Source organism: Cavia porcellus, unplaced genomic scaffold (genome assembly GCF_034190915.1).
Source record: "Cavia porcellus strain 051 isolate PalLab524CR breed Dunkin Hartley unplaced genomic scaffold, mCavPor4.1 scaffold_13, whole genome shotgun sequence".
NCBI lineage: Eukaryota > Metazoa > Chordata > Mammalia > Rodentia > Caviidae > Cavia > Cavia porcellus.
Window position 1 is genome coordinate 11,811,975 of NW_026947496.1, and position 13,767 is coordinate 11,825,741.

General features: G+C 45.0%; 1 protein-coding gene across 1 annotated transcript in view; it reads right to left on the minus strand.

Annotated features, from left to right (window-relative positions):
- The window catches only part of F13a1 (coagulation factor XIII A chain), a 155,893-nt gene that overhangs the window by 25,996 nt on the left and 116,130 nt on the right, over window positions 1–13,767 (minus strand). The window contains exons 11-12 of the mRNA XM_003468825.5: window positions 9,222–9,375; window positions 1,744–2,031 (exon numbers count right to left, since the gene is read on the minus strand). Of these exons, the coding sequence (XP_003468873.2) occupies window positions 1,744–2,031; window positions 9,222–9,375 (442 nt within the window). The remainder of the gene's footprint in view (window positions 1–1,743; window positions 2,032–9,221; window positions 9,376–13,767) is intronic.

Sequence of the window (13,767 nt, forward strand, 5' to 3'; positions counted from 1 at the left end):
CAATATCAACACCCCACAGACCAAGCTTCCAGACCACAACTCAGTCCTAGAAGCTCTCTGTTCGATGTCACCCTACCAGGTAGGTTTGCTTTGGCCACTCGATCCATCACCCCGGAACAATACTCCCTGTGCCGCTTAGCCTGCTTCATATTTCCCTATTCAATATATAATCACACCATGCACTCACTTGTTTAATGGCTTATTGTATGTTTTCCCCACAAGACCAGAAACTCCGTAAGAGTGGGCATCACTATGGCTCCGGTGCGAAACGGAACCTATCTATGCACGCACTGCGTCCACGGTCAGAGAGGAAAGGAACCGATCTGTGGAGCGGGCAGAGTTGTCCCCATAGAGAGAGAAGGAACGATGCTCAGACTGCTACGACATGTATCCAGGGCCACGCAGCTCATCTGTGACAAACACAGACCTCAGATCCGGAACTAATTTCAAGTCTCAGGCTCTCTAAAAACAAGTGTGTCTGCCTGTTCTAAAAATTAGACAATCGTCCCCCTCTTCCGTCCTTTAGGCTGACTATTCTTTCCTGCAGGGATCTATTCCTCCCACTTGAGAGTTTAAAAAGTGTTAAATCTTCTAGTTCCAAAGAAAATACCATGGTGATTTCTTCACTGCGAACTGAATAACCGAAGCTCCGGATACTCATTTCCTTTTTCTTGGAATGAGAATTCTGGAGACCAGCTTCCTGCCTTTCTGAGAATGTCCTCAGGAAGGATGGCCTGCCTGGGGACAGCCAAACTTGAGAAAAGCTGAGACACATGATTTCGTCCTCCGAGAGGGGCACATTGTCTTCCTTGCATCTACTCTGGAAAAATTATTATTCCTATACTACTTTTCCCTTTTTGTTACAGAACTGTGTGGGAGATGAACAGAAACCCAGTGTCCTTACTAGTCGTGTCCTTTCCAGTCTCTGACTTGACACACCACCTGGACACTGGTTTTTTCTGGTTGGCACATTCTGCTGGCTCTGTAATAGACTATTGTGCCCACTGAATACCAACACCCCAGGAAAAACAAGATAGGTCAAACTTGTGACCCCCAGTGCCAGCCACAGTGTATCAGTTCTACCCTGCTTAGGGCATTCTGAGTTTTTACAGTGTTCAAGATGCTTGGATACGTGCACAAGGGAGTATGGAAGGGAAGAAGGATGTGAAAGACCCTCTGCAGGCTTCCAGACGGCACAGTCTATGTCTGCATCCCCCTCTCCCCAGATACCCAGCAGATCAACCTTAAGGAGCAGCCTGTGGGCAGAACTGAGATTCTTCTGCCTTCTTTATGGTAAAACAAAACACACTATCCCTAATGGCAACCTATGAAAGGCTTTCCTAAGTTGGGACAGATACCACCCAGGGGTCTGTTTTCTGAGGTTATGCTTTACAAACTTTCCTGGATGTCCCCATTCTTTGGAATCTTGCAAAGATGCAAATTCTGATTCAGAAGGGCTGGGGGATGCTGCGGGCCCATGGACTATACACTTGTAGTCAGAAGTGAGGTTGCATTTAATTCTGATGACTCTCAAGGCTCTAAGCTTTGGAAATGTTGGTGTTCACAACTGCATGAAATATATATAAAGGTGGAAGCTGAGGGTCTTTGAGAAGAGGTAATGTCTCACTAAGTGGTGCATACACCACAGCTCTAGGGAGAATTTGAACTTGAGAGCTATGAGCAGGTCTCACTGGAACGGAAAGCCAGATAACAAATGGGTGGGGTTCACCCTGGTGAGCTTACAGGAAAAAGGCTCCAGCACCACATCAAACGTCTCGTTCTTGAATTCCGCCTTGGAGACGCCGGTATAAAATGTTATGTTGCCAGAGAGATAGGATGCGATGCTGTAACGTTGAGGGCCATTGTTCTGGAAAGTGATGGTGACCTTGAAGTCCTTCCCCAGCACGACAGTTTCCACTTGGAAGTCCATGTCCACATCTGACCTGGATCTGACTACATCTTCTGTCTTCATGCCCTTTTTTGCTCCGTACATGAGGGCAGTTTCTAGGGCCAGTCTCTCTTCTTCCTGACCTAGGAGAGACCCAGAGATAATGACAGGAAAAAAGAAATGCAACACCAAAGAGAACAGTGTCTTCCTAAATTAAACACTGCGTGTGCTGTCCTTGCTGGACAGCCTCTGTGAGCCCCACACATCCCTCAGAGTCAGTGACTTGTGCTGGCTCCTGTTAAGTCGGTGGCTGTGCCACAGTCTCGGGGAAGAGGATAAGAAGGGGTGTCTCTGCGGGTTGTGGCTCCAGGGTGATTATTCCAGGGCAGGTAAATTGGAATCCCTAACTCTTCAACAACTGTGTTGTCAACCTACTTTTCCTTTCCAAATCTAAGCAGCTGGGATATGAGGTCCGCTGAGCACACATCTTGGAGGCAGCTGTGTCCCCTCCTTCCTTCTGCCGTGTTTGTTTTCTCTGACCCGTGAGTCCTTTCCTCCACCCCCAGACAAGGCCTGCCCTTCTCCTTCCTCCTGCCTGGGTGCTGTCTGCTTGTTTCTTCCAGTGCCAACCCTAGAGAGCTTCTGCCCTTACCCACCTTCACTGGGTCCTGGGAGATGCAGAGAATGCTTTTTCCCAGATTGTCTGCAGTCCCAGGACTCTTGGCTCTCGTGAGATGTTAACCAGCCTCCCTAGCCAAAGGCTCCCCGCATTGCCTAGAACCTACTGTGTGTTTGCAGCCTTGTTTAGTGTAGCAGCAGTCCTGAGACAAAATGCTCCACAAACAGGGCTCACAAGATGTATTCAACAGTGAACACTTTTTATTTTATGTTTTTCTTTTGGTGGTACTGGCAATTGGACCCAGGACCTTCACACTAAGCTACAGCCCTGGCCCAGTTTCTATGTGGAGGCAGGGTCTTATTAAGTTGCTAAGATGCCCAGGCTGGGCCCGAGTTTGTGATCCTCCTATCGGCCTTTCAGGGTGTTGGGATTGCACGCATGTGTCATCACGCTGGCCCTGAAGAGTTTTTGAGGGGTCCCTGTGGGTATGTGGTGGTGCACTGTTCTAATGCAGATTGAGGTATGGGTGATTTTTGAAGAAAGTGTCTGGTAGAAAGATTCTAAGGTTGTGGATGAGATACAAGGAAGAAGAGATGAAGAAAATTTTGCTGTGGAAGAAGAAAATGATAGCTTCACATAGGTGTGGAAGCAAGAGATACAGATTTTGGTTGGGGTTTGGAGGGTGCTTATCCCTCAGATAGTGACACGCCAGGCTAACAGTTCTCAGGGCTTTGGATGCAACTGCCTGGCTTTATGGGGGGCCCTGTGGAGGTGCAGAGGGATGGCTGCCATTCTAATTCCTACACAAACATCTCTGGGTACAGCCTCACGGATTGTGGAGAGTGCGGATGAAAAGATGAAAGCAAGTTCCTAGGCTTGTAAAATTACCAATCAGAAAGGCTAGTGGAAAAAAGTCAGTTCAAAATAAGAATGCTGGCTTTGATAATTATGTTAAAGATATTATGTTCTACTTTGCCTAGTTCATAATTGAATGCAGTGATGGTGAAAAGGCCAATTAATCATAATAACTACCATTTAGCCTAATTATGTGCCAGTCATCGGGATCAATGCTGGTGCATTATTTCATCTAATCCTTATAGCAACCCAGCAGTGAAAGACTGCTAATACCACCTCGAAAATAAGGGAAGCAACTTCATGGAGTCCGTAGGGGGGCTGGAGGGAGTACATGCATGTTAACTCGGAACCACTCAGGAAGGTCAAAGAAAATGCCAGCTGGCGTTGCCTGCAAACGTGAATGTGTGTATTAACAATTTCCCTGGTTGTCAAGACTACAAGGAGGTGCCAGAAACTATTGGTCCAGGGCAAGCATTGGCTAGAGAGCATGTTTACAGATCAATAGGAGGGAAATGGGATAAAGGGAAGAAGGGGGAAGGAACCTGAAAATGTGGAAGGTATTTTAGCAGAAATCATAGGGCAGACACATCCAGGAGAAAGAAGGCATTAACGATTATCACTTTGGATGGGGGCCAAATGTGCAATTAGGCAAAATGCAGGAGGCAAATTCAAGCAGCAGGACCTTGACCAGAGAGGTGCTGCCTGAGGGAGAGGATTTGAGCTGGCCCAGAAGGAAAGGGGCTGGGAAAGACTTGTGCAGAGTTGTGAGCCACCTGGTATTGACTGGGATGGCCGATGGTGGAGGTTTGAACTTCCTTCTGGGGTGGCATCTGCCTCAGGCCCAGGCACTGCCAGGCTGAAGTGGCTGGGGCTATTTCAGGAAGCACAGGCCCAGTTAAGAGAAAATTGCAACAGTTCCTGGAGCCCGGCGGAATCATTCCTGTGTCTCTGCACTTAGGCTCTGGGCTGTGGTGTCTTACATAATTCAGAGTTATGAGCAACACTGAGATTCCTCAGTAGCCTCCAAGAGCAAGGCTGCAAACATCTTCCTGTTAGCTAGGATGTAAAGGGAAGGGAAACTCTAATCACAGTCCTAGTCTATGCCCCAAGGTCTCCTCCTGATCCCCCACCCCTGTGCTCTCCATAACACATCCTCAAACTCCAGCTCTCTCGTCTCTCATCCCGCCTACTTGGTTTTCTTTCCCTTCCTTGTCACAGTGTGACATTATCTCCCCAGCTGGAACATGCCCATGAGAGCAGGGATGGGGGCTTCCTTCTCTACCTATATGGCTCTAGGACCTGGGACTTGGCTACCCAGCTGGTTCTGAGGGATCAAGATTTGCAAGACCATTCTGCCTTCAACTTGTAACCAACTTTCATCTTTACCATAGGTGTTATGTACTTCAGCTCAAATCATTTTATATCCAGGTCAGACCAGCTGTGAAAGCGCCACCTCATTGAGTCATTTCATGCTATGGAAGCCCCTAATGCTCCAGGCACTGCATTAGGCATGGATAAGAAACACAACACTTCCTTGTGGGTGCAGAGGGGCAGGTGAAGAAGTCACAGTACAGAGGTTTGCATCACAGATGCTGGGATAGATGCTAGCATCCAGTGCGATACCTGGGTGCAGGAGAGAAGGATTGTTGGCCCCCCCTGGGGGACAGGGAAGCCTTCTCAGAGGGGTTCTTTTCTGCACAGTGAGTAACACAGGGAGGCCAGGTCTCAGTTTACCTGCCTGCTCTATGAGGCAGCTGTAGTGGTGATGGTGGGGGTCAATCAGAGGGTTTTGGGGTTGCAATTTGAATGCTCTGGAGGCCATGGTTAGAGCAAGGCTTTAAGTCTTTCTGTCCTAGACTCCGGCTTCCATGTGAGGTAGCATCAGGTGCACGGCACGGCAGGGGTCAGGTTGGGAAGGAGGATGGGTCGGTCAGAGGAGCCAGGCTGTTTCTTTCCCAGGAAACACAATGATAGCCTAAACCAACAGCATGCCAAGTAGCAGGATCACTAACAGAAGAGGAAACTCACTTAGGTGGACCCTTATCGTGTACATTGAGGATTTTACACACCTGATCTAATTTAATTCTCTGAGTGAGGCCATGCAGCCTGAGGGGAAGGAGGCCAGTTTCAGGGGGGCTGTGTGGAGGATCTGCTGCCTCCCTGATTCCCAGGTGGCTGGGTTTGGGTGGGGTGGCTGTCTTCACTAGGACAGGGCCTGCAGGAGGAACTGTATCTGGGATGGAGGGGGCAGAGAAAGTGGGCTGTGGGAGGATTCGATTTTAGGCTTCCATGGGACCCTTAGGTCAACCTGGGTTGGCACGGATTTGGGAGTGATCTGCACGTTTGTATTGTAGCCAGCCTTAGCTGCAGCAATGGAGGAGGTCATATAGTAGGGTAAGTAAGCCCAAGAAATGAAGGGTGGGGTGGAGCAGAATTCAGAAAGGAGCAAGGGAAGCGTGCTGACAGTTTCAAAAGGAGATGGGACAAGCGGGAGGAGTGGAGGGGGTTGTGGCTCCAGGAGAAATCATGGTACAGAAACAGAGAATTTCAAGAAAGGGGCATGAATGGCATAATTAGAGAGTACAAGGGCCAAGCAGGACAGAGCCTGCAAAACGTTGATTAGTGGCTTCAGGGATGCGCTGGGTGCCATGGGCAGAGGATGGTCAGGGAAGGGACAGGCAGATGCTAGTCCAGGCAGCTCTTTGGGGAGGGACACAGAGTGGGGCACTGTGGTCAGGAATACAGTGCTGAAGGTTACTATAAAAAAAAATTTGAATGCAGGAGGCACCAAAGAACTGAAAACAGAAAACAGCAAGGTGAGATGAAAGCACGGAGGGAAAAATTGATGGAGCAGAGAAGGAATGGGATGGGGACCCCATCATAAACAGAGATCTACTACCATAGTAAAGGTTTTGGGGTTCTGGTTTTCAAAGCTTCATGGTTTCTTCATCTTATAATTTGAAAAATGTTATATAAAATTGATACAAAGCTTTAGTTAAAGTGAAAAATTATCCTTCCACAATTGAATTAATTAACATAATTAACTCCTCAAACTGCTCATAATTCCTTCTCTGTGTTCTTACTCAATTCCATGCTTGGGAGTCTACACTCAGCACTTGGAGATTCAGGGAAATTATATGCGAGGGTCATGGCAAGAATAAGGGTGGCACACACAGCCCCAGATGCTGCCAGCCTCTGCCTGGCAGGCATCTCACTGGCTGCCCTATTGAGATGGAGCATCCACCCTTTCTCAAAGTGGTACACCTGCTGGGTATCTCCAGCGTTAGAATCTGAGATGCATACATCTCCTTGATTAAAAAGCTATTCACCTGGGATCAATGTCAAGTGCAGGTCAGGGAGCCTCTTAACTGTGTGAATCCAGGAGTTCTAGTTGGGTCTCCCCAAGCCTGGTCTTCTCATCCTAATTCTGGAGGATTAGACCTCAGAAGTCTTCCTCGTGGGAGCTGGAGTGTTTTGTTTATTTTAATCTTTGTCTATTCGTGGTCAAGCCCCTGACTCCTCTTTTTGCAGACAGGTTTCTGATCTTTCCTCTCTTGGCATCTGACCCTGTCCAGTTTCTGATTTAGCTTCCACCATCACCTCTGAAGGTGGCAGTTAGTGGCAGCTGTGTTCTGCTGAGTGATTTTTCAGGATGTCCGCTGCCTGGCTCCCTGACTACTGCTTCTGGCTGCCTCTTCTGTGTCCCTGTCTGATCAGGCCTGATGTCTCCCCCGGAAGGAGAGTCCACACTGCAGTCCCTGCCTGGGTCCTTTTCCTCTTCCTCAGCTCCTCCTGCTAATTCTGATTTCAGTGCTCTTCAGACTCGTGCTCTGACCACTGTTCTGTGGGTGATGCCCATTTGGTGTTAAGCAAGTGGACAAATCATATGACTTCATCTGAGGATGAAGAAAACCATGAGATAGGAACAAATAAGCCGGCCCTTCTGTTCTACTCTGGCAGAGTAGACACCCTGCATACGTACTATGGTACTTCGGGAACCAGAAGACCCTCTCTGACCCAAGTCTGGGTTAGGAATCCTTCCATGTGCCCTGTAGCATCTGCCTACCCCGTGTCAAAGGGATCCTCAGTCAGGAGGACCATGGCTTGGGTCTGATTCTCTCCATAGCTACATGGGAAGGCTGGGCTGTCTGTGTCTCCACCACCACAGCAGGTGGCTAAGAGCAAGCTGCTGAACGTAGGAATGTGTAAATGGAGGGCAGTTGCAGCTAGTTTCTTTCACATTTTTCCTTTCTTTCTTCTTTTTTGGGGCCTGGGGATTTAGCTCAGCTGCATTACTGGGGATCAAACTCACAACCTCCCACTTTCCAGGCAGCCTCTTAGGCTGCTGAGCTAAATCCCCAGCCTCTCTTTCACATTTGCTATGGAGTTTCCTCTTTCCCTTTCCGAAACTTTTTGCTTGAAACTCCATGGTAAGAGGGCATTGCCTATTTGTTTTGTTTTTACTGTGCTTTATTTTAGTCTTTAAATTCCCTTTTAGGAAAATGCCAAAAAGAAAGAAAAGAAAAGGAAAAAAAAACCCTTTTATTGTGCAGTGGATAATGAAGAATAGAATAAACCTTTCAAAGATACAATAAAAATTCACTGGTTCAGATGACAAAAATCTGAATTTCTAGAATATGCACAGGCATTCTCTATTCAGCAAGCTTTTTTCTTTATAGTGCAAATTGCTTTTGTAAATAAGAGCAGTGAGACTGTTTAAAATGTTTAAAACAAATCCTGTACTTAGCATTTTAGGAATACTGATGAATATTTAGGTATATGCTAATTACTCATCATTTTTATTCATTCACTAAAATAAATATAGTTCCTAAGAACTTCTAGAGGCAAGTGATTTGTAAAATAGATTCTATGTTACCCATCAAGACACACAATAGCCTCACTTCCTGGCTGGTGTTGACCTTGGGAAGCTCTAATTCCAGCCACCAGGCGTTCTGGTGCCTTGTTAAGTCCTGAAGGACTCTGACCTAAATACAAGAGGTGATTGTTTCACATCTCTTATCCACTGATAGCTATAACAGAAACTCCTATCCAGCTTTCTTTAACTGAGGTCTGTAACTTTTCCTTTCTGGGCTTTGATTTTTCTGAATCTCTTGGTTGGATTGAATACCTCTTTTCTTTGTTCTCAAGGTCCCTTGATTTATTTATACTATCAGCCACTACCTGCTCACTACTGGAAACCTCTGAACCAAACCAATTGCATGCACAGGGTGGACACTTAATATAGATTGAAATGCAGCTGAACTCAAGCCATTGCATTTGAAACCTTCTGTATAATAAAAGTTAACAACAAGCCACCATAACATAACTTCATAATTGAAATTGGCCTCCCACCTAACTGGTCTGAATTAGTGAGTCACACTCTCTTATTAATCTTGCATTATCAATGTCACAAAGTTTCCATGACAATTCAGTGGAACAATGTATTAGATATAATTTGCAAGGCACTAAATATGTGAGTTATTTAAATTTGCATTTTTAAACTAAAATCATATTAGTTGTACAGTGTTTTCTAATAGAATTACTTAAAATTTAGTTTCTTGAGAGCAAGAACATAGTTTACATTTTGTTTAAATAGATTAGACTTTAAATCAACCAACTTTGGGAACCATAAAAAAGGAAATTATGCTCAAAACACATGCAAAAAAAAAAAAACTATATGGAAACTTGTGAATGCAATGTTTGTTTCACTTATGGGGTTTGTGCTTCTGCCCTGACTAACTAGGTGGGGCAGAATGCTAGAAATGTTATACATTCTTGGAACTCACTCCAAGGTGACAGTGAATAAATACCAAAGAGACTCGGGTTAAGAAAAAAGTTCATTCATTCATAGTAAATTACCTTCTTGGAATTTGTAATTATCAGTAATATCTTGTATTCCATCTCCTCCAATTTGTTTGGTCACAATTAACTTCCCGATGTGGGTGGTGTCTATGCTTTCTACCACATGAGTGCCATCTTTCTTAGCTGTAATGTAAATAACATCACCGTTGACCTGCAAACAAGAAGGCAGAGCCTTAGCCATCATCAGATGCCCCAAATGTCATGGCTGCCACAGGAGTTAAAAGATGGAATCAACCCAAGTGGCCATCAATGGATGAATGGGTAGAGGAAATAGGATATATAAACAGATATAGGTTTATGAATATTGTTTGGTCATAAAAGGTAATCTTGTCCTTTGACACAATGTATACGGAACTGGAGTTCACCGTGTCAAGTGAAATAGTCCAGATACAAAAAGACAGATACAACCAATTGCCATTCACTGATGAAAACTAAAAGGAAAACAATGGAATAGTGACCACCAGGAAAGGCATGGAAAGATGTTTAGTAAAGAGAATCAGAACATAGATAGCAGGAATCGAGCTGGTTTCATGTAGCACAGCAGATATCGACTAAAATAACCTGTAATATATATCAATAGGACCATAAAAGAAAGCTACAAAATTCCCAATGTACAAAAATAGCTAACGTTTGATGAGATAAAAGGGCTTGTTAATATGATTTAATTATCACAGATTGTATGCACATATCAAAGTACCTTCATGTACCCATCAAATGCAAACATATCTCAAAAAATGAAAAAGATTCCTTGTTACAACAACCTTTGACTTTCCAGGAGGTGGACATGTAGAATCAACAGTGTGGGATTCATAAGGCAAGGCTTATTTTAAAAATGCAGACATCTAAATATTGTAGAGTTTCTTTTCCTTGAGAAATCGCAAATATAGAGTGAAATAAACAAGAAATTGTAGGAAACAGAGTCACAGACTTTAGAGATGAAGAAGGAGATCGGGGGTGGAGAAGGTGGGTCGGGGGCAAGGGAACCACATGTGATTGTGAAATCTATCATTTATATCTATATCATCTAAACTATATTTTCCAATTCCTCAAAGTGAATGCATACTTTATGTATGGCAGACACGCACGAATAAAAACACATAAGGTAGAATTCACAAACATTTTCAAAGGGAGACTCCCCTTTAGATTTATCATGAGGATTTTAAGTGGAGAAAATCCAGGACCAGGGCTGCTGGTTGTCTAAGCTGTGACCATTTTTTCCTCTATTTTTCTTCTTGGTAATTCTACCCCTGGAAGCACATGCCCATTTCTTACCTTCCTGGATCTGTTTTAAGCTAGCAGAGGCTGTGAGACCCACTTCCATGGAGTAGAGGAAGGCTGCCCAGTGGCTTTACAGAAGTTTTTCTCCTTTACAGAAGGAGAGAGGTGCACAGGACACTCTGCCCTTTCCTTTTGGCTTGCAGATGTTGGCATGGGAGGTGAAGTGACACTTGGAACTGCTGTGACCTCCTGGGAGGGGGAAGAGCAGCTCTGCCAGCCTTCGATGCTGGCAGAGTGGCAAGAGGAGAACACGTGCGGGCTGGACAAGGTGGGTTCATGCTAAGCCAGCCTTAGGACCACCTGATTTAATATTTCTTCTTTATGAAAATAAGCCCTCAGTGGTTTCAGTCATATTAATTCTATTACTTACAGCCAAAAAGCATTTAATTGAAAAATAAGATTAGGTAATCCAGGAGGAATTCAGGCAATTTTCTGGTGGCTCAGCAACTAAAAAGTGCTATTTGTAAGACTTGGAAATAGCATCTTGGGACCATAGTGGCTGATCCCCGAGCTCCTCCAAGGTTTATATTTCCCACTTTACTTCATAGACATAATGTCTAAATTTGTTCATGGATGTGAATTTCCCAAGATTCTCCAGAGTGTCAGATTTGCACAAGGTTTGGGAATGCTGAGCAGGGCTCTGCCGCTAAACAGCCCCTCTACTGTATTCTTTAAGATCACTTTTTGGGGTGTTCCATGTATTAACGTTGTAGCAGATAGGAAATGTGATTAGCAATGATAGCTCTTCCTCGCAGGATGACTGAAACAAATGCATGTAAACTACTTATCATGGTGCCTGGCAGAGAGCTAACACTCAGTAAATGTTATCAATAATTATGTATTATTTAACAGTATTCTCAGATATTGTTCAAGAGGCTGGAGCCCTGATGATGAACAAAATAGATTTAGTCCCTCCATAAAGAGTTTACATGGTAGTAAGGGAGATTCTGTCCATCAGAATTACCTGGGGGACTTTAAGGAGGTCTTGGGTGGTACTCAAACCTATTTAAAGAGATCTCAGACAATTCTAATGAGTACCAAGGCCTTGGAATCCCTGATGTGCAAGGCAGTGAGAGGATAAATCTCAGATGCTTTGGGAGAATGCAGGGTGGGTTTGGGAATCTGGCTAGATAGTAATAGCTAAGTTAAAAGTGCAAGATGTACAGGAGTTGTGATCTAAAGAACAGAAAGAAGGAATAATCAGTAATCAAGACAGGCGAGAACAGAGCCACCAACCTGAAATATTTATCACTTTGGGGGAGAGAAGTGAAGGAAACTTTAGATGCACTCCCTGAGAATTTCAGCATCCCCCAAGAGGAGACTGTGCAAGCACAAACAGCTACCTTCTCCTCTGCAAATTGCAGCAACGACAATGACAAATATCCTCTTAATAACAGCTCTCACAATAGCTTGCAATTTTCCAGGGAGATCTGGCTAAGTAGGAAAGTAGCTAAACCTTGAGCTTCCCGTGAATATGGTTTAAGAAATTTATAGAAGATAAGACTGTAGGCCAGCCCAACGGCACTGTCACGGATGAAGAGAAGACAGGGTAAACACAAGGGCGAGATGCTTTTTGCATACAAATGTTGGGATGGAGTTAGATAGAAAGGCTTCTTTCCAAGTGACCTCCAAAACTTTCTTTTTCATTTTCAGCTCTGCTGTAGTTGTTCTCCATACAGCTACACAGAAGAAAAACCGAAAGAGCCAGAAGTGCTAGGGATAGGGCCCACACAAGACCAACTGGCCAGTGGCCCAGGGCAGGGTACACTGCAAGGAATGTTGGACTTTTGCTATGTGACTCTTGGTGAGTTACTGAATCTCTCTGAACCTTTCTGCAAAGAGCTGGTGGGTAGATCATCAGAGCTAGTGAAGACTCTACATTTAAGGATAGCTTCCTTTTCTTCTTTTGATTGGAGAGTATTCTCAGTAACCATCTAGTGCTACTCCTACACTTGAGGGGTGATGGTCATGTCCTGGGTGTCCTGCTATGAAATCTGGTGCTGTTTTGAAGATCACCCTTGCTTCATCATCAGACACAGGCATTTCATCTGCAGCTTCTGCCACTGATCAGGGCCTGGGGGGCTCAGCAAAGGTGGGCCACACCCTTAACAGGCTAGAATGTTCTTTCTGTAAACTTCCAGGTGAATACATGGAATGCAAATGCATATCAGGGCTGGCAGAAGCTTTATATTTTTACTGGGGCTGGAAAGGGGCTCTTATTTTCAGCACCATGGACAGAGACCCCTTTGCCATATGAGGTCCATTCTCCTGGCTCTGCTGCGCACCTCCCCAGCACCTCCCCACTCCCTGAAGAGTTGTTTTCTCCAGTGCGTACTGAAGCAGTGCATGGTTGCCTGGGCTGCCTGAGCCAGGCATTGCGGGCACGGCCTGTCAAGCAACCACCCTGTACTTGCCATTCTCAGCTTGCAAGTCCTAGGGACTGTGCCAGCCTTGTGTCTGCCTCCAGCTGCTCCATGCATGTATCTTGTCTCCCACCAGGACTGCCAGGGCTAGAAAGTGCAGCTTTGTCTCTATTTCCAGGACACTCTGCATCACCTCTTTCTTGCTAGATTAATTCACTCAACTAATATTTGTTGCCAGCTACTCTGTACCAGACCTTGGTCTTAGTAGTGAGGCTACAACAGACCCTAGTTCCATGGTGCTACTATCCCAGAAGGGAGAGAACAAACTCTGAGGCAGAGCAGGAGGATAAAAACAGGGCAGATGGAAATAGTTTATGTAGGCTGTGTGGCCTTCTGAGCAGGTTACCAACTGAGGGCTGAACACAGGGAGGGAACAGAGCATGAGCATTATTTTTGCACAACAGAAAGACAGGGTGCTGGGGGAGTTGGGGGCATTGCCAGCAAAAGGTAAAACTGACACAAAAGCATGCTTGGTTGTTTGCAGAAAAGCAAGGAGGGTTGGAGAAAAATGAGCTAAATAAAAAGGGAAGACAGGCCAGAATATGTAGAATTTTATGAAGATTCACATTCAATCTAATAGTAAGCATGAGAGAAAAATCATAGGAAGTTTTAGGGCAGCAGTGTACTATGTTTTAATTTACAATTTGAAGGTTAATTCTGGCTGATATGTGGAGAATAAACTGAAGACCAGGAGACACAGAAGAGTCAGGAGGCAACTTTGAGGAGCTCAGCATGGTGTTGAGCTCAGAAGGTAACAATGGAGATCACAGAAGTGGCTGGACTCAGAAGTTTTGAAGGTATTTGTGTCAAGATGCATGAAGAAGGTCAAGAAGGGAAACCAG